The sequence below is a fragment of the Poecile atricapillus genome, chromosome 17 (assembly GCF_030490865.1).
Source record: "Poecile atricapillus isolate bPoeAtr1 chromosome 17, bPoeAtr1.hap1, whole genome shotgun sequence".
Lineage (NCBI taxonomy): Eukaryota > Metazoa > Chordata > Aves > Passeriformes > Paridae > Poecile > Poecile atricapillus.
Window position 1 is genome coordinate 7,745,390 of NC_081265.1, and position 18,775 is coordinate 7,764,164.

The window sequence follows — 18,775 nt, forward strand, 5'->3', positions numbered from 1 at the left end:
ATTGGCTGTGTGTATATACACTGTGATTATGCCTGAAATTTAACGTGAAGCTGTTCCTTTGGCACTGCAGAAGACTTGGAAGAGATGAAATAGGTGTGAAGTAGCCTGGATTATGTCTGCAGAGCTGTGTGGAGGTGAAGCTCTGTTCTGTCTTTCTTCTGAAAGGTTGTTTTGCTTCCCCATGCACATCCCTAGTGTTCTGGATGAGTGGTGGTAAGTGCTGTTTGAAGCCAGGAGCCAAGAAAAAATTGTCTCTAAATTTTTATGGTCTCAGAGTAACTTAGTGGAGCCAGAGCACAAGAATAACTTCTCTGCTGTTTCCTGTCTCCATAGAGATTTTTAATTTACTGAATCAAAGCCCTTCATACAGGATCACAAAGCAGTTATTGAATTTGAGTTTAGTCTGTATACTGGGTTATTTTGTAGTGGTTATGGGCAATGTCCTCATTGTTTTCAGGAATTTCCAGAATGGATGTGAAGCTGGGAGGTTTCTTGCTGTGTTTCTATGATTTGAGCAGCAAATTCCCTTCTTGGCATGTGGCAGGGCTGTTTGCCTATTTGATAGAACAAATAGGTACTGTTTGTTCAGTGGTGACATCCACTGAAGACAAAATCACTTTAGCAGGTAAAGTCTATTTGAAATATGCAAGAAACTTAACAGGGTATTTACTTAACTTGAAAGTACTGTGGACTTCTAATACAGCTAAATGTAAAAATGGACAGAGCAGTCTCACCCTCTTCTTTTTGTATGAAAATAGAATCTGAGGCTTTACATAATTAAGCTAGGGGTGAATTTAAATGTATTGGAATAAATCTGCTCATCCTTTCTTCCTCCTTCTTTATGGATATTCTCAAGGCACAAGTGAGTTTTTTGTAACACTACAGAGCCTGAACTCCTTTCCAGTGAAAAGAGAGAACCCCTTAAACAAGTATAGGCACTAAGAGAAGACAAGGACGAGCAGGGATTATGTTCTTCTGTACACTTAATAAAACATTTTCTTCCATGCAGGCCTCTTGAGTGGCAGGAGCTGTTGAGGGCAAGAATTAATGGCTTTGGTAAATGCCAGGAAAAGAAACGTTTTCTTATTCACTCTGCTTACAGATGGCTTCATTTTCCTCAACTCCTGCTTTCATGGAGAGTTTCTCAGGAATTTCATTTCCATTCCACAGAAGAAGAGTTGAGCTGAGAAAGCTCAATTTGCTGGCTGCGAAGTCAGTTCTGCTTTCAGATGCTTTCTTGAGATAAGAATACTGAAAAGAACAAGTCCTCATAGCACTTCATGATTGAACAAGGCCCAGGAAAGCCCTAGTGGTGTTAATAAAAAGGTTTCTGCAGTGATCTTCAGTGTTTGTTGGGTGTAAGGGCAGCTTAGAGCACGGGTTATTTAACAGTTGTGGGTGTTGGAAGCCCAAGGCGTGTCTAGAAACTGCAGGGTCCTGTAATGTTTGGGAGGTCAGCACTCATTAAGTGTGGGAAGTCTCTCCTGGATCTTCTGAGAAGAAGAGATGTAGACCTGGGCTGTAAATTTGAGCACTGCTTCAATGCAGTATCATAAATACAGCATTTGAAGAATCTGAATATCATGCTGCAGTAAGTTTTTGAACCACTGACAATTTCTCTTTCCAGATACTCTACCTGAAAGCTCTGATCTCTGCCTTGGAGAACATCCAAGGTTGTTTTTCAAGATTGCTTCTCTTGCTGTTTGAGAAATAATTAACCTTCAATTACAACTCATGAACAACATCTGTGCAAAGTAGATTCTTGTTAGTACTTGTCTGATTTGGATAATAATGTGTTTGTGTGGTCTAGTAAAAGAGGAAAAAAAAAAGGAGACAAACCCCAGAACTTCAAAAACAAAAAAGCCATTGTAATTGTAGTCCAAAGATTTGATGCATAATTACATAAAACTTTGACAGCCTCCTTTATGAAAATTTTAGACTAACTCCATTGTTTATGAACTTTAAGGTGGGAATGTAATGTACTACTGCAAAGTAGAAGGAGTTGGGCTATTTTGGGCAATTATTTGGGAATTCTTTACTTTGGAAGACTGGATATGAACAGTGCTGTAAATCTAACACTCTTTATGCACTAAAGATCATTTAATTAGAAAGTTCCAGGTCAGTTCTTACACTTTGTAGTAAACAGGAACACTTTTTAGCCTCTGAAATGGAGTGGAATGTTTGTCTTACCAATATTGACTTGTCCTATTGATTTTTTGTGTAACTTACAAAGGAGTTATTTATTTTATCTTGGATACACTTAATAGCCATCATTAATACTTAGATGGACAAATTTCATTGTACCAGGGAACAGAGGGTGAAAACAATTTATTGTGTTTGTGAATGACTTGTGCCACTCCAGGGTAAAATGCTTTTTTGGACTGTAGTGGAGGAAGGATACAAGAGGGACAAAGTAAAATAAGGTCAGGATGCAGTTGTAGGAAGGTGTAATGGGGAAAAAGGAGAATTGTGCAATTTTTTTCCCCTGTAGCTTAATGTAAGGGGCCACTTGCATTTGCCAGGTGAATGTCAGCTCTCATTTTGGGAATCCTTCAGGGTGCATCCCAGCACACGGGGCAGCCATGCCCTCAGAGCTCTCAAATGGAGCCAGCTCTGCTCCTCACACCCTGCCCAAGTACAGCTCTGCCTGCAAAGGCAGGATTTTCCTCCCTTCTGTGGAATTTTGCTCTGCGTGGAGTGGAAGAGGTTTTTCCTGTTGCAAAATGAATGTATTTAAACAAATGTATATTTGAATGTGGGACACTGTGATTGAGTTTCTTTTTCAACAAACCAAGATGGAACAGAGCCTTCCTTTTTAATGAATGCTCTCTCCCTGATTCATTTGTCTTAATTCTTAAAATCTCTGCAGTAGCTCTCTTTCAGGTGAAGAGTTATAAATTTTAATTCAAATTGCTTCCACACAAAGTATTTCCTGATGTACTTTCTAATTGCTTAATCCAGTTCAGTGATAAATGGTTAAGCAAACATTTTGTTTTTTGATCTTGCTCTGATAGCCAGCAGGTTCACCATGGGTGAATCTTGCTGGAAACCTATAGAGTAGTCTATTTGTTCTACTTCTATTTGAACACTTTAAAACACTTTTTTAAAGTAGAAATTGCAGTGGAAGGCTTAAAATCTTTTTGTTTTCTTCCCCTTTTAAAGTAAGTCATAGTGTTCTTTACATTCTGACTAGTCATATCTTGATGGCATAGCCTGTGCTAAACAGTTAAACAACCTCATATTTGTAGAGGAGCAGAAATGGTACATAAAGGAGATTTTTGTTTAGATGATACACAGCCATTCATTGACAGGCCTAACCCTGCTTCTCCTGCTGGCTTGCCCGTAGTCCCCACAAGCTTCAGCTGTAGTCTGTGTAGCTAAAACCTTCTCCATCTTTTCCAGAGAGAGTTCTAGAACTGAATGGCTGCCAAGCAACCTTTATTTCCCAGCAATAAGAGAATAACTCCTCTCTTTGTAAATGAGAACGTTTAATGAAGTGAAAACAGCAGAGAGAAAATCCACTTAAAGGCTCCTGAGCAAGGGCTGCTGTGGAGAGCTGCTCTGAGGGAAGAGCACTGCACAGAGCCAGGGGAGCTGTGCTGCTGGGACCCTGAACGTGTCCTTGGAGGACTTGTCCTTCCAGAGCTGACTACCTGTATGTTAAAGATATTTGTGCTTCTCCAACGTGCAGTTTGGTTCACGTTCCCTCTTCCCGGTGCCTGGGAGTGTTACCTTACCAAAAGCTCTATTTCTGGAGATTTTTGAGGTGTATCCACTGTAACCATCTGCTCTCTTGCACACACGCCCCCGAGCTGATCACTCCCATGTGAGCTAACATCCCTCAGAGACACTGGCACCGAGATCACACCGCTTTGTTCAAGTCTCACAATTTTTATACTGCTTTGAACAAGTGTCATGATTTTTATACATATGTATGGATTGCAAAGGGAGTGGCAGAGAGCTCTGAACAGCAGAATACAGAGCATGAAAAATTATTTGCTGATCTGTGAGAGTTCATCCAGAATTGTTTCTTTCCAAGTTCATCTGCCAAGAATTTGAAACCTCTTGGTTGCCCTTCCATGAGTTGCTGCTTTTCCTATTGATCTGCAATGATGTAATGCAAGGGGAGGAGGGGATACAGTGCTCTGCAGGAATGATCAGGCTGCTGGAATGCAGCCTCTGGAGCCAGGGCAGCATCCTGCTTGAGTGCCCCTTCTTGTTTCTTGTGTTTATGAATAATTCAGAAATCCCACACACTGCAAGTGCATGGGGGGAGCACAGTGAACTTTGGCTTGCATTTGCACATTGGTACCCACACGTGGTCAGGTGCTGCAGGCAGAAATTAAAGTTAGCACTGAGATTGGACTGCCAGGATGAATCTGTTTGTGGGTTCTCTTGAGGTGCCCTTGGAGAATGTGGTGCTGTTCTTGGAACGCTGCTCTGCCACCAATTTCAGACAGAAAACATCAAAAAGAAATAAAACATCTTGACAGCTTGATTCATGCCATTAAGCTGTTAAAACACTCAATATGCTTAATTTCCTCAATGGTAATTGAAATTCCTTTGTATTTCACTGGGTTAGAATTTCTGTTTGGAGGATTCACCTACTAGAACAGCACAGCTTAAGGTTGCTTGGACTATTTTTTTTCCTCTTATAAGTGTAGAAGTTAGTTCTGACTCATTTAATGGAAATACTAAATAATCCCTGTCCTTGAAGGCAGGAGACTGGGAATATTAATCTGGCCAGAGAAGCTGAGTAATTTATTTGCATGAATGACTGCCTACTGAGGACTGAGCACATGCTTATTATCAAGGTATTTTATTAGCCCTAGGCATTGTTTGAGAAGCAAAATTCCAGAAATCTTTGAAAATTGATTTGAGGGTCATACCTAAGTGCTCTTTTAAAGGTGGTATTTTGAAAGGAATTTGTTATTCCTGATACTAGAATTCCAAAATCTAAGGGCCGTGGCAGCATAGCCCTTTGCTATGAAAAGCAACTGCAATGGGTTTAAAATAGTCTGACTTCTGAATTGCTTTCATGTCTTCACACTCAGCTGAAATTCTAGCAGGGATAAAACTGGAATAAATCCTGTTATTTTGACTCTACTCTGAGCATGAGTTGCTAAGGGAAGTAGTTGGAAAAGAAGCTTTATTACAGTGCTATTTTGGTTGAAATTATGCTTGTCAGTGCTCTTGCTGTTAACATGCATTAAGGAAGTTAAATTTGTGGTTCAAGCTGCTTCACCAGACTGTGTTTTTCTTGATGCACAATGCAGCTTCTAATGGATCAGAGTACACAAATGTTCCAGAGGCTGGTGGGGAATGTAAAGGTACATTATTGAGGATCTGCAGAATTGCAGGCTCAAAATCACTTTTTGAAAGATCTCTACACAGATGTCTCAGCCACGGAGGTGTTGTGACTTCACGTCAAGCCCAGCAGCAGCTGCAGGCTTTTGAGGATGAGCACATCTGTGCTTTTCACTTGTGCTCAGTGTCCACACACCCTGTGTTACATGTGAGGGGGGAAACAAAACAGTAACAGTGTCACGTCCTTGAAACACCATTTTTGGGTGCATTTAGTGCTGCAGCAGCAGCATTTCACTCCTGCATTTCTGCAGCTGCTTCTCTTTTGAGGAACTAATTGTCTTTGATTGTATCTGTACAGTGGAATTGGAACACTGAGACAGGGGTGTGGAATACCTGATTTTATTTGTGAAGAGAGATCTATCTGTCCAGGTTTGACCACAATGCTGTCATACAAGGAAGGGACAACATTTTATAATAAACTCTTCTTTATCAGCCTGCTGGAGGAATACTGCATAATGCAGTTCAGTTCTTTCCTGTCTGCAAAGCTGGATTTGAGACAAAGTTTCTGTTTCAAAACACTTCAATAATGCAGAAAAATCCCTTCAGTTCTCTTGGAAAATAAAAGCAGTGTTTGATCTTTCTTTAATCTTCTCGTGCTCCCTGAATAGCTCCAGTCTTGGCCATGCATGTGCTGCTCTGACTCACGTGGCTCTTGCTGTGTTGTACCATAAATTACAGGTTTTGTTCCTGTGCTGTATTGATTTGTGGTGAAAGATCTGTCAGTGTCCTGTAGCCTTTAGCAGTTTTTTCCTGCCCACTCTGTGCTGTGAAATAGAGCAGTTTGTCCCCTGTGGAAGTCATAGCTGGGCTTGAATCAGATTGAATATTTTGATGTGGCCATGGTTTATTCTAATCACCTTTTCTTCAAACTGGGCTGTGCTGAGAAATGGTGCATTACAAGCATGTATTGGCAGTGGGACATAAAGAAATAAAACCAGACTAATTTAAGAGCCCAATAAAATCGACTGTGAACAGTTTTCTGCTTGTATGTTCTTTAGGGAGAAAGAATCCTAAGTCACTAAATCTCTTGGAAACCCTCAAGTACTTTGCTGTGAACATTCAGCTTGCCAGCTTTTGACAGATAATTATTTTGTTCTCATCCAAATCGAACACATTCAATTCAGACTTGCCATTTGAAACGAATCTTCTTGGGTGTTTTTTTTGTTCACAGTTCAGCAAACACTCAGGAGCAGGTAATGCTCTGAATTGCAAACATTCACATGGCAAACAAAAAGTGTTTGGAGGACTAAGATGAGAAAAGCATCAATATGTGCAAAGAAGGAGACTTGCAAAGGCTTTGGCATAAAGGGGGCTGTTCAAATGGGGATAACTTGTCATCCAAATGTAAAAAAGACTGAAAAAAGTGAGAAAAATGTTAGATACTTTCTGCCTCTTCTCTCCTGTCTGTATAATAATCATAACATAAGGTCCTCAAATAAAAGTATTAAATGAAACAAGCTGAAAACCAGAAATACTTCTAAATTCTGCTTCTAGAAATATATTTTTCTGACTTTAACAACGTTTAACTACAGTCATTGCAGTTAAAATAGAGATTAGTTTAGCAAGAATGCTGGAACTTTTTCAGGAAGAGGGCTGAGATTTTAGGCTGAGCAGCTAAAATGTGCAGCCTTCTGTCCAGAACAAGAGCCTTGTAAAAGAAATAGAACTTTGCCATACCAGTAGGGCAAAAGGAACAACTTATTCCATGTTAATAGGCCCCATCGTCCCTTTGTCTCGGAACTGTGAAAGATTTTCTCCCCCAGTGCTGACTATTGTGTTACAACACTAATGCTCTGTCCCTGTATTGTGCACACATCTCTGAGCCCAGGAATTATTGCTGTTCTTCAGTCAAACCGATCCAGCTGTGCACAGATGAGGTCTGGAGCAGGGACTGTGTGTAACTCCTTCCCTGGCTGCACTTGTGCTGCCTTACACAGGAGCTTTATGAACTCAGGACAGTCATGCTGCAAAAATGGTTTAAAAATACGCACAAGGGGAAAAAAGCTGACACTGTTCTAGTGCCTTACACCACTGTCACCATAGCAACACTGCCTTCAAACTAGGTTTGAACACTGGTAATAAACTGAAGTATTTTAATTGTTCTAAAGGGAGAATTAAGAGACCTTTTCTGTTCCAACACCACCACTGCATACTTTGTGCAGCTGCTGCTTGTTTTGTTCCCCACCCTCTTCCTCTTGGTGCTGCAGCCCAGCTGTTTTCAGAGTAGTTGAAATCATCTAAAGGGACAGAGTAGATATTTTACCTCTTTTAAAGAGTTGTTGCATGGTGTTCTCTCAGATTTATTTTATCAAAACTTTCTTCTGCATTGGGACACCTTGCAAAATCTGACCTCTTCACCAAAGCCAATGAGATTCTGATAGCAGTAGAAATGAAGGAATTCACAATATGGAAAGCAGGCTAAAGAATTAGTTGCTTCACTGCTATCCCATGAGGAAAAAAAGAAGCCATAGATAAGTAGAGAGACGTTAGAGACTGTGAAAAAAGGGGAAAAAAAAGAGCTGTCTTTTATTCTCCAGCCACAGTGGTTTTAAAATCAAAATCCAACAAGTTTTCTAGTGGGAATAACACCCTCTTACTTGTTTTACTGATCCTAAATCCTTTACTATCCTAAGTCTGATTTAATACCATCTTCTCTGTGTCTCAAGTATTTAAGAGATGAAGTTATTTACATATTTTGTGTTCTTTAACCAAAACCAAAGCTCTTGCTAGCTCTGCATTACTGCAAGAAGTTTTACATTTTCGGAAGTGTGAAATGAGCTCATTGTATTAGACTGACTGTTGTTGGACAAAACTGTGAACTGATAAACTGCAGTGAAATCATTAGGAACACTCTGTGCAGAGGGAGCCTGAAAGCTCTATTAGCTTAAGAAATAGCTTTTGAAATGTTTTTATTAGACCTTGGGGAGCTGTATGAAATCCCTCTAGACAGCTTGGTGAAACACCGGTAATTAGTAAGTGGGTTTTTTTAATCCAAGACATAATTGTTTTGTCTTGTGGTATTTTAGAACTGGAGGGTCTGATTTTTCTGTTATCAAGGGGGTTGTCACAGTACAGAATGAATAACTTCCTTTGCAGAGGGAGGGGAGAAATGGGTTATTTTGTGTGGTTTAAAAGCTGCCTTACTGGCAAGGAACATATTAATAAATGGGTTGTTTGGAATGCACTGTGACTTTTTCAGCTGTAATGTGGATTCAGGAAGGCTCAGCCCCTTCCACAGAAGCTCTGAAGGGCATTGAGCCTCCAAATGCTGGTGACGTTAATGAAGAAACTCCACAGACCCACAGGAACTAATGGTGATGGTTGTTTGTTCTCTTTCCATCGTGACAGGCATATGAAAGAAGGTTTCCTACATGCCCTCTGATCCCCATGTTTGTAGCCAGTGACACTGTAAATGAGTACAAGAGTGAGGATGAGGCCATCCACGTGATCGAGCGGCGCTGCAAGCTGGACATCGATGCACCACGGCTGCTGAAAAAGGTGATGAGCTTTGAAATGCCTGCTTTGTCCTCCTGGATATCCCTTCACCTGAATACTGTACCATAACAGAATTTGTGCCTCTTCCCCAGATTGCAGGAGTGGACTACGTCTACTTTGTCCAGAAGAACTCTCTGAACAGGCGAGAAAGGACTCTGCATATAGAAGCCTACAATGAGACCTTCTCTAACAGAGTCATCATTAACGAGCACTGCTCCTACACAGTGAGTAACAACAGGCCCTTGGTGGGGCTGCAGATGGAGCCAAGGCACTGTTCAGATCTCAGGACTCAAACAGAGCTTGGGTTGTTCCTGGCTTTTGCTGTGCAAGATAAAATAACCAATGCACTGGCCTGAGTGACAATTGTTAAATGTGACACACTTGCTTCAAGAACTGAGACATGTTTGGCACCCTCTTACTTGAGCATCTTCTCAGAGAGCAGAACACAACATAATTTGCTGTGTTTGACAGCTCTGTTTAGGCAAATCTGTGCTTTGTAGCAGCACTGTGAGTCTTGGTGTGGCTGATGACACCCTGACAGAACTGCCAGAAGAAAGTTCAGCTGACTTGCCTTCTGCTAGCTCAGACAGAAATTCACTGACTCAGCTATGTTTTAACCTATCTTTTTCCATTGTTCTTGGTCTTCAGTGCAAATTTTAATGGAGAGGAGTCTGATGGCAGGCCTGCTGCTCTGCTCTGGTCATGGTTTATTTCTGAATGGCTCAGCCCATCCTCATGGGCTCTTACAGCACACACTGTAGCAGTAGAACTTCAAATTGATGTTAAAGGTCAGATCAAAGCTAACAAATGTGACTGATTTATCTGTATTGTAGCACTCTTTTAAGGTCATAACATTTTCTGTTGTGTTTAACTTGTGGTTAAAAGATCGCTGGATGCCAAACCCACTTGACACTATTATCTAATGTTTTTATAATTATTTCTGCTGTAACTTCTAGGGTAAATTTAGGAATACTCTGCCACTTACCTGCAGTTTTTATGTGAAAGCTCTGTTTAAACAGGGGAAATGCTGTACAGAAAAGTTCATGTGGTAAATATGTACAAAACACAGCACTTCTCTATGCCCATTTGCTCTACTCAATAAAGAAATTAGGTAAATACAAACCCAGGTTTTTAATGGAAGAAGAAATTGTTTCTAAAAGTTCATTTTTATTAAAGGTAATTTATAATTGAATTTACTAAAATTCAGGAAGATTATTAAATGATGTTATGAGTTGTGCTTACTGAGACTGTACAAGCTATTCCTGTAACTCCCATTCCCTAATGCAGAAAGAGAAAATGAATGGAAAAGGTTTTTTTTCCTGTAGTTGTCTCCTTATAAAGTGTCGCTCATGTTCTTAGCCAAATTTAGCATGTTTTGAGGGGGAAGGGAACCCTAAGGCATCAGGCCAGTTACATCCTCAGAAGTCTAGCCTTTCGTGATGTTTTTATAATGACAAATTCAGAGCCTGGCCTAGAAATTGCTTGAACAAATCTATTTTAGCTGAAGAGAGTTTAAAAAACAGCTTTTTGTAACAGTGTCATCATCAATCATAGAATTGTTTAGGTTGGAAAAGCCCTTTAAGGTCGAGTCCATCTAAAAGTCTGTGTTCAGGATCATGTCAGTAAAGCAAGAGATAAGCTAAGAGGGAAGGTGTCAGTTGAGTGAGGAGCGTGCACTTCTGTCTTTGGCATTATCATAGGAGAACAAACTAAAACAGTTTTCATTCTACAGAATGCTCAAGTACCTCCTAGGTCAGTGGGGGAACAGTGTTTTGGCTGTCTCTTGGAAACACGTTGGGAATGCTGCACTGCCCTTGCTGCAGGGCTCAGCCTGGCTGAGCTGGCCCCGGGCTATCAGCCACGGCAGAGTTCCTGTGGAGGCTTTCACCCTGTTCCACACACACCCTGCAGTCCCAGCCCTTATCTGGACTGAGGCAGTGTAGAAATGTGCAGTTCTCTGGCTCTTGGCTGGTGCAATTGTGTTTCTCCACCCTCCCCTTTCTTGCTAAGACAAAAAAAAACCAAAAGGGATGTAGGACCATGGAAGGGCTTCTCAGCTTTTTGTCCTTTGGTGTTGCCTCTTCCCAACTGTGAAGTAACTGAAGCAAGACATGCAGATTCCACTTGAATGTTTTTGACTGCATAAACCTGTAAAACAAGAAGCATTTCAAATATTTTGAGGGAGAAAAAGTACCTAAATGGATAACTGAGCTGTATGACCTTTTGACTTGCAGGTTCATCCTGACAATGAAGATTGGACCTGTTTTGAACAGTCAGCAAGCCTGGATATCAAATCTTTTTTTGGTTTTGAAAGCACAGTGGAAAAGATTGCCATGAAGCAATACACCAGCAATATTAAAAAGGTGAGCCTGCAGTTGGGAAGGATGTGCCTGGCTCCAAGTTACCAAAAGACAATGAGGCTGCTGCTAAGTAACAGGCTGCTCTGCTCAGAAAGCTGGGCTGCTTTGCTGAAGGGCCTGGGGCAATGTGTCTGTGTAGGGATCTTAAAAGTGAAATCTTTAGAGGTCTGATCCCTTAATTTTCAGCCCAATCCTTTTTGTGTCTAAATGTGTGGGTTTTTCAGTAGCTGAAGTAAGTTTTCTTTTTCAAAGGGAAAAGAAATAATAGAGTACTACCTGAAGCAGCTGGAGGAAGAAGGAATAACTTTTGTCCCCCGCTGGACTCCTCCTGTTGCATGTAAATCAGAGAGCAGCACATCCCACCCAAGGAGACCAGTGTCACCTGCCATTAATATCCCAGAGTCTGCCACAAAGGAGGGCTTGAGCAACAAGGAGATCCTCAACACCTCCAGCAGCCCCTCGGAGCCCACCACAGGAACGCCCGATGGTATGGGGGTCTGATGTGTTTTACTGGGAAGCTTTGTACTGGAGAGGCCCTCAGCACTGGGGAGCTTCTCCTGGGCAGCTGAGGAGCTCCACGTTGGCCCTGAGTTGGTGACATGCATTGTTAGAGTGTGGGCTCACCAAGCAGTGACACCTGGCAGAGCTCAGGCAGCTGTTATGGGCTGAGTTTGTGAGTGGAGATCAGGTATGAACAGAAAAACTCTTTGCTGTTCGTTGGGTTGCAAATGAGCAGTCTGCTCTTACCCTGGAATTCAGGGATGGGTATAACTATAGGAATGATGGGGAGGAAACAGCTGAAACTTTCCTAGACAAAGTCTTCTGGGAATTTGGGAGGATTCTTGCACTGGGAGATCAAAGCTTCTCTTAAGTATTTCTAGAAGCAGCAAGCCCAGTGGTGCTGTGGATTAATGAATCTGAGTAGACTGGCAAAATACTTTTACAAATGTCTGCTTTTGCTCCTTCCTTAGCTGCAGAAGGATAATTTTATCTTCATGTGTTTATTGCCTTGCTCATCTTTTCATTGATTCAGAGGAACTTTATTCAGTTCTGACTGCACCGATCACAGGGCCCATTCTGAGACAGCACAAATCAGATCACTTGATGCTTGGCCTAGGTCAGGTCTGGATAACTCTGATCACCTGTAATCTCTTTTTAGATAAACTGGATGCAGACTACATCAAGAGGTACCTGGGGGACCTGACCCCGATGCAGGAGAGCTGCCTCATCCGCCTGCGGCAGTGGCTCCAGGAGACGCACAAAGGCAAAGTGAGTTCCTGGGGGTGTCCCTGGCCCAGAGTGTGACACACAAGGTGGGCCTGAGGAAAAGTCCTGCCACAACCCCTGGGGCTGAATCTTTCTGCTAAGTGGCCCTCCATAATCAAAACCTTCATTTAAGCAGTGGCAATAGGAGGAGTTCATTGTGACTGTCCAGCTGACTTTGCAGCTGAGGTGTTTCAATAATTACCATGAAAGCCTCTCAGACTGTCAGTTAAACTGCCACAGGGGAATAACATCAGTTCTATAAGTCTTCCTGGTTTCTACAATGACCTTATTTTTACATTTGTTTGTTTTGGCCAAACCTCATAGTCTTAAATACTGAAACACTGGTAGCAGTGGAGCTCTGATAGCAAGGCTGGGGTTTTTCCAGTGCCTTGTGATTTGCATGTGTGTCTCAGCTTCCTCTAACTTAACAATAAAACACAGTCTGTGTTCTGTCCTGATTTATTTAAATTGGACTGGCTTGGTATGGTCATACAGGTGGAAATTATTACATTAGAGTTCATGAAATTTTTATATCCCTTATGAAGGTAGCTGCAGTGCCTGACAGGGCTCATGATTTTGTTTCAAACAAAGGCCGACTTTCTTGAGTAACTCCCAGCGCTACACACCATCCTCTTGCATTGGTGCAGGGCTGCACATTTTTCAGCTTCTGTTGTTCTTGCTTCAAACCTTAAATACAAAATTTGGTTTGGTTTTGTTAATAGATCCCAAAGGATGAGCACATTTTAAGATTCCTGCGTGCTCGGGACTTCAACATCGACAAAGCAAGAGAGATCCTTTGCCAGTCACTGACGTGGCGTAAGCAGCATCAGGTGGATTATATTCTGGACACCTGGAATCCTCCCCAAGTGCTCCAGGATTACTATGCAGGAGGCTGGCATCACCATGACAAGGGTATGGTTTCAGTACAAAATATGTATTGGACAGCCTTTTTACCTTTTGAATCAAAGGTGATAATTGTCCCTCTGTTTAACTAGAGGTGGCTCTTTAGAACTTCTCAGTTGTTATGTACTAAAGACACTTAAATTGATAGAATGTTCTGGGTTGAAAGGGAGTTTAAAAGAATCTTACTCCATCTCCCTGCCATGGGCAGGGACATCTTCCACTAGACCAGGTTCTCAGAGCCCCATCCAACCTGGCCTTGAACACTTCCAGGGGCATCCACAGCTCTGGGCAGCCTGTTCCAGTGCCTTTGCCAGCCCTTAGCTGCTGGAGGCAGAGTCTTGGATCAGAGTCTTTCTGACTAATACTGACATACTTAAATCAGCTTTGCCAGGAGCTTAAAAAAAAGGATTAATTGCACTTCCGTAGTGCTCTGAGATGCTTAGAGGGGCGTTAGGCAAATGCTGAGTGTGCTCTTTCTGTGATTAAAAGGTGTTTGTAAATAAGTATATCTTTGTAATCAATTTATTTCTGATGTTGCATAAGTCTGCTGATGGCATAAATGAATATTTATTTGACATTACAATCAGCTTAATGATGAGAAGTGGAATGTTGCAAAAACATCAAATAGAGCAGGTTTGTTTAAGAAGAGAAGCAGCTTTGGCTGAATTCCCTTTGTACTGTGAGCCACAGCCTGACACTCCTCTGTCCCTCTGCTTTATCGTGCACTGATCTCGTTGCTAATACATACATAGAAATGAAACACGTTGGAATTTGTGGCTTGAGGCAAGCTGGGCTCTTTAGATAAGGAAATGATCTCTTACTGTGAGCGATCTGTGCTCTGATTGAGTCTTTTCCCACCAGGCACCATTGTTTCTGCTCAGCTCTTCCTTTTTCCAGCAGCATATGAAACAGGGCAGGATGCTGTCAGCAGTAGTGGCCAGGAGACAGGGAGGACGCAGCAGAAGTTTAATCACAGAGCTTGAATGGCTCTTCCCTGCTGCTCTGGGTTTGACAGACTTCAAACTGCGAAAATGGAAAATGGGAACGTGCTTGTAAAAAGATTGTAGGGAAAAAGACCTGTTAATAAGTTCTCCCTTTCAGCCTGTTCCTTGTCTGTCCTTTGCAAAGACTTCCTCTGTCAATAGCACACGACTGGGTCCTGCCAGTGAGCAGAAAGGTGCAGAATGCATCAAAAGCTTGTTTAATGTTCTTCTGAGAAGTTCTGCAGTCTTGTGTTGAACTTCATGCCCCCTCCCTTCCCCTGCAGTTCCTTTGATCTCTCTTGCAGCATGCCCACAAGTGAAGCATGGCTTTGTCAATAATGGAAACACCATTTCAGAACTGAGTAGTTCTCTATAATTTAAAGCTTTACAGTGGTAGGTTCTTTTTTTAAACCCTCTTTTTTAGTATTGCTCCTTTCCTCCTATGTATGGTAAATGTGCCAAACTTAAGCTGGCTGAATGCTGTGTGGCTTTTAGTGCTACAGCAAAGGCAGCAGTGATAATGAAGCATGTTGTGTAGAATGAGCTATCAGTGCTAAAGAAAAGAAGTTATTATTTTGGCTTGCAATTGGTAGAGATTTCTATACATTTGAATGGCTTTTATTTTGACAGGAATCAATCTAATGTCTTTTTAAAACCACAGAGCTCTAATGGAATATAAATTGTACAGTGCTAACAAAGCACTGTCAGCTGAGACTCTCCTTCATGTGTCATTTGGGTGGGTCAGGGTTACTGAGCTCTTAGTTTGGGTTTGGAGGCATCTGTGTCTGGGAGGAAGGGAAGGAGACCTGCTATGAAGCTTAATAGCAGTTTTTGTTTAGTGTTTCAAAAGCTAAACAATACATTCCAAGATAAGTGTGTGCCAATGTTAAAATAACATTTTCTTTTAGTCCACCTGATAAAACATAAAACACTGTGAACTTCCATGGGGGCAGTGTCTTGGCCAAATAAATATCTTGCCTTGACTCTGCAGTTTTGGTTGTTTGTTGTTTTTTTTTAATAGTGTGATTTTTGCAGTTTCTCTCCTTGTGTCCCAAAGGACTTAATGATAATCTGATAACCTCTCTTGCAGCTGTTGGAGGGGAGTGAAGCTGCACAGACAACAAGACTTGAGGGAGATTTCTATGTAGAAAGCTTCCTTTTTTTTCCCCCTTCTTTTATATTGTATGCTAACATAGTCACTTTTATATGCTTGTGATTGTTGAGCCTTTGTATTAGAGTAGATGAAGCAAAGCTTAACAAGTGCATCACAGCTTTAGGAGGAGGCTGGGAGCTGTTTTGTACAACTAAAAGCCAGAAATGCAAACTTTGATTCTCAATTTCAGCTAACAGAGTAATTCACCTTAATGCCTGAGTATCCTGCCAGTGGCAGGCTGCCCCAGTGTGCCAGCTGACTGTGGAAAGGCAGGGCTCTAATGCAGAGGGTCCAGCTGAAGCTGATCTCTGGAGCAGAGTCTGTTCTCACCAGGTTTAACCTGCATTAGCAGGGCTGTGTGCCAGTTCTGCACAGTGTGCACTGACAGAGCTGGAGTGTGGCTCCATCCAGCAGATTCTGCAGAGGGCAGGCTCTGGGTTCACACTCGGTTTCATTAATTCCCAGATGTCAGGATGCCTATTTTTCCAGAAAGGTTGCTGTAAACTCTCCAGAGCACGTGTGATAAAAGCCTTGCAGCCTTCCTTGCAGCTCTACAGTTACAGGAAAAGCTTCAGTTCATTGGTGTACCTGAGCTGTCCAGCTAAGAATAGTCTGTGTCATTAATTGTGTATACCAAGGTCTGGAGTGTACTGATGTACTCAAAGTCCTTTGAACTTCCCATGAAGGTCAGGGAGCTATTTCTGAATCAGGATATCTCCATTTAGCAGCTCATTTACAGGTAATCTGTTGGTGTGGCTGCACAGAGTGATGTTTATGTTGCTGTCTGCCCTTGATTCTTCCTCTTGCAGGGGTGGTTTAACTGTTATGGTTTGTTTCCAGCTGAATCTTTTGGAAGCAGCTCTCTCAAGTGTCTCTTGCTGTGTGGTTTGTGTCTCTGTGCAGATGGGCGCCCGCTGTACGTGCTGAGGCTGGGCCAGATGGACACCAAGGGCCTGGTGCGAGCGCTGGGGGAGGAGGCCCTGCTGCGCTATGTGAGTGTCCCTAACAGCAGGTTTCATTTCCAAATCCCCTCTGCCACTGCATCCACCCCTCCACGTACTCTGCTGGGCTCTCTGGCCATCAGTTTTTGGTTGGAATACGTCTGAAAGCCCCTGGGAGCTGTTCCTGGTGCGTTCTGCAGGCTGAGGGAAAGGCAGAGCTCATGGCAGCTCCCGTGGTTATTGAGTGGCATTTGCACAGATTCTTCTGCATTTGTGCAGGGCTTCAGGCTCCAGTCTCTGCTCTTGTACAGAAGAGAAAACGCCACAGTAGAATTTTGTCAAGCCTGTACTCCGAGGATAAAAATAATGAATTTTTAAAGAAAAAGTGCTTGCCTGTAGTTCTGCCTTCTCCAAAGGCATCACTCAGACTGTTACTGTGGATCTGCTCAGCTTCCAAGCAGAAAGCTGGCAGAATTCCAGGTTTGAACTAACTTTTTTTGACTCCTAGTAATGACAGGAGTAGCCAGAGTGATTATTAAAAACAGGGACTGTATTTTATTTTTCTCTCCTAGTGGCATTTCCAAGCAGACACTAACTTTTGTTTGCTTGCCCTAGTTCTGTTTCAAGGTTGCTTTCTGTGATTTCAAAAGAGGCTTTAATTTCTCAGTAATTAAGGGTAACTGTAGTGATTTCTGGTTCGTTCTTTGGCGGGGGGAAATGTTTATGCTGGTTTGATCTTATAGTTTTAATTAGTCTTTGGATATAAACATATTTTCTTTATCCCACCTGCTGAGTTTGAGACTGTCTTTTCTAAACCCCATTCTTTCTTGTGCAGGTTCTTTCAATAAATGAAGAAGGGCTGAGGCGATGTGAGGAGAATACAAAAGTGTTTGGCAGGCCAATAAGGTAAAGTCTGCTCTGTGGGAATTAGCTGCTTGTATGGGGGGAATGTCAGGCAATGGAACAAGCAGAGGGTAGGCTGTGTCTCACATGCAGGTACAATCATACAGTTAATTAAGAGCCTTCCCAATTAGTGGGGCTAGAGGGAATGTGCCTGGGGAAGCCAGAGGGATGCACACCACCTGCCCCAGCAGTCTTGGTCTTGTGCTCATAATGGTTCTGTTGGGGCTGTTTCTCTTCTGCTCCCTTCTACTGCTGGGTGTCTGCAGAGCAGTGCAGCCTAACTCACAAATCTGTTGGGAGGTGGGGATTTTACAGGCCCTGGGCATTGGTGCAGGCTGCCAAAAATCAGGCCATGATAATATAATGAGTAATATTTCCAGTAGTTTAAGGTGTGGCTTCCATGTCACTTGTTCGTCTGTATTCCATGCCAAGGCTCATTGCACTCAGTTCTGGTTTGCATTCTTCATTTATTATGTGTGGCTATTCAGCTGTTGATCCAAGGTGAGGTCATGAGGCTCCTGTGGAACCTGGGATCTAGTTTTCCATGTTCTGGCATGACTTCACATGAAGTTCAGTCAAAAGTGGTTTGCTAGCCCATCTCTAAGTCATTGTAGGGGTCACTTGTGAAAGTGGTAACTGCAGAATGGATTTAAGGGCATGGAAGGAAGGCAGAACAAGCCCTGGAAAGATGCCATGTTTCTTGGGCTCTGTCCAGTTTCTGCCTCCTTCCCCTAATCTGTAAGGTCCAGGGATGTGGGGTGTGCCTGCTTATCCTTTCCCTGTTACAGAACTTGCTGCCCCAGCTCCCTGAGGGAGGTCAAATCCAAGGGAGAGGTCTCGTGTGTAACAGCTGAGTGTTGCTGCCTACTGGATCTTCATTTGTAGCCATAATCTTAAAGGGCTGCATATTAAACATTTAAAGTGGAACAAAGAAGGGTTTGGTGTTTCATAGAAGCCTTATGCATAATGTAATGGCTGCTGGCTGGTGCAGCACAGCTGTAAATCTTGAATTCCTGCCCAGGGCGAGACCTGAACTTGGAAAGAAACTGAAACACATGCTGCAGCTCAGTAGTTAGTATTAAGAACATATCTCTTCCTATAGAAAAGGCTTCCTTCCCTGAGATCTGACAAACAGAATTAGCTTTGATGTGTATTGGCACCGTTGTGCTCTGTGTTAGTAGAAGATCTGCACTGTGAATGTTAAATTGCTTCAGAGCAGCAGCGTGGCCACTTAATTGATCTCCCAGTAAAAGCAATGGTTTAATGTTTGGGCTGTTGACAGGATTTTTTTTTTTTTCTTCATATGAACTGAACTTTTATCTGGAATCTAAAATGTCTGTGGGGGAGTGTGCAGAGTGATCATTGCACACCCCTTCAACTCCAGTGTCTACAGGCAGCACAAAG

General features: G+C 42.4%; 1 protein-coding gene across 1 annotated transcript in view; it reads left to right on the top strand.

Annotated features, from left to right (window-relative positions):
* Window positions 1-18,775, top strand: part of SEC14L1 (SEC14 like lipid binding 1) — a 41,206-nt gene that overhangs the window by 14,969 nt on the left and 7,462 nt on the right. Inside the window, exons 3-10 of the mRNA XM_058852187.1 lie at window positions 8,716-8,865; window positions 8,955-9,086; window positions 11,097-11,225; window positions 11,475-11,709; window positions 12,382-12,491; window positions 13,211-13,400; window positions 16,431-16,519; window positions 17,304-17,374. Of these exons, the coding sequence (XP_058708170.1) occupies window positions 8,716-8,865; window positions 8,955-9,086; window positions 11,097-11,225; window positions 11,475-11,709; window positions 12,382-12,491; window positions 13,211-13,400; window positions 16,431-16,519; window positions 17,304-17,374 (1,106 nt within the window). The remainder of the gene's footprint in view (window positions 1-8,715; window positions 8,866-8,954; window positions 9,087-11,096; window positions 11,226-11,474; window positions 11,710-12,381; window positions 12,492-13,210; window positions 13,401-16,430; window positions 16,520-17,303; window positions 17,375-18,775) is intronic.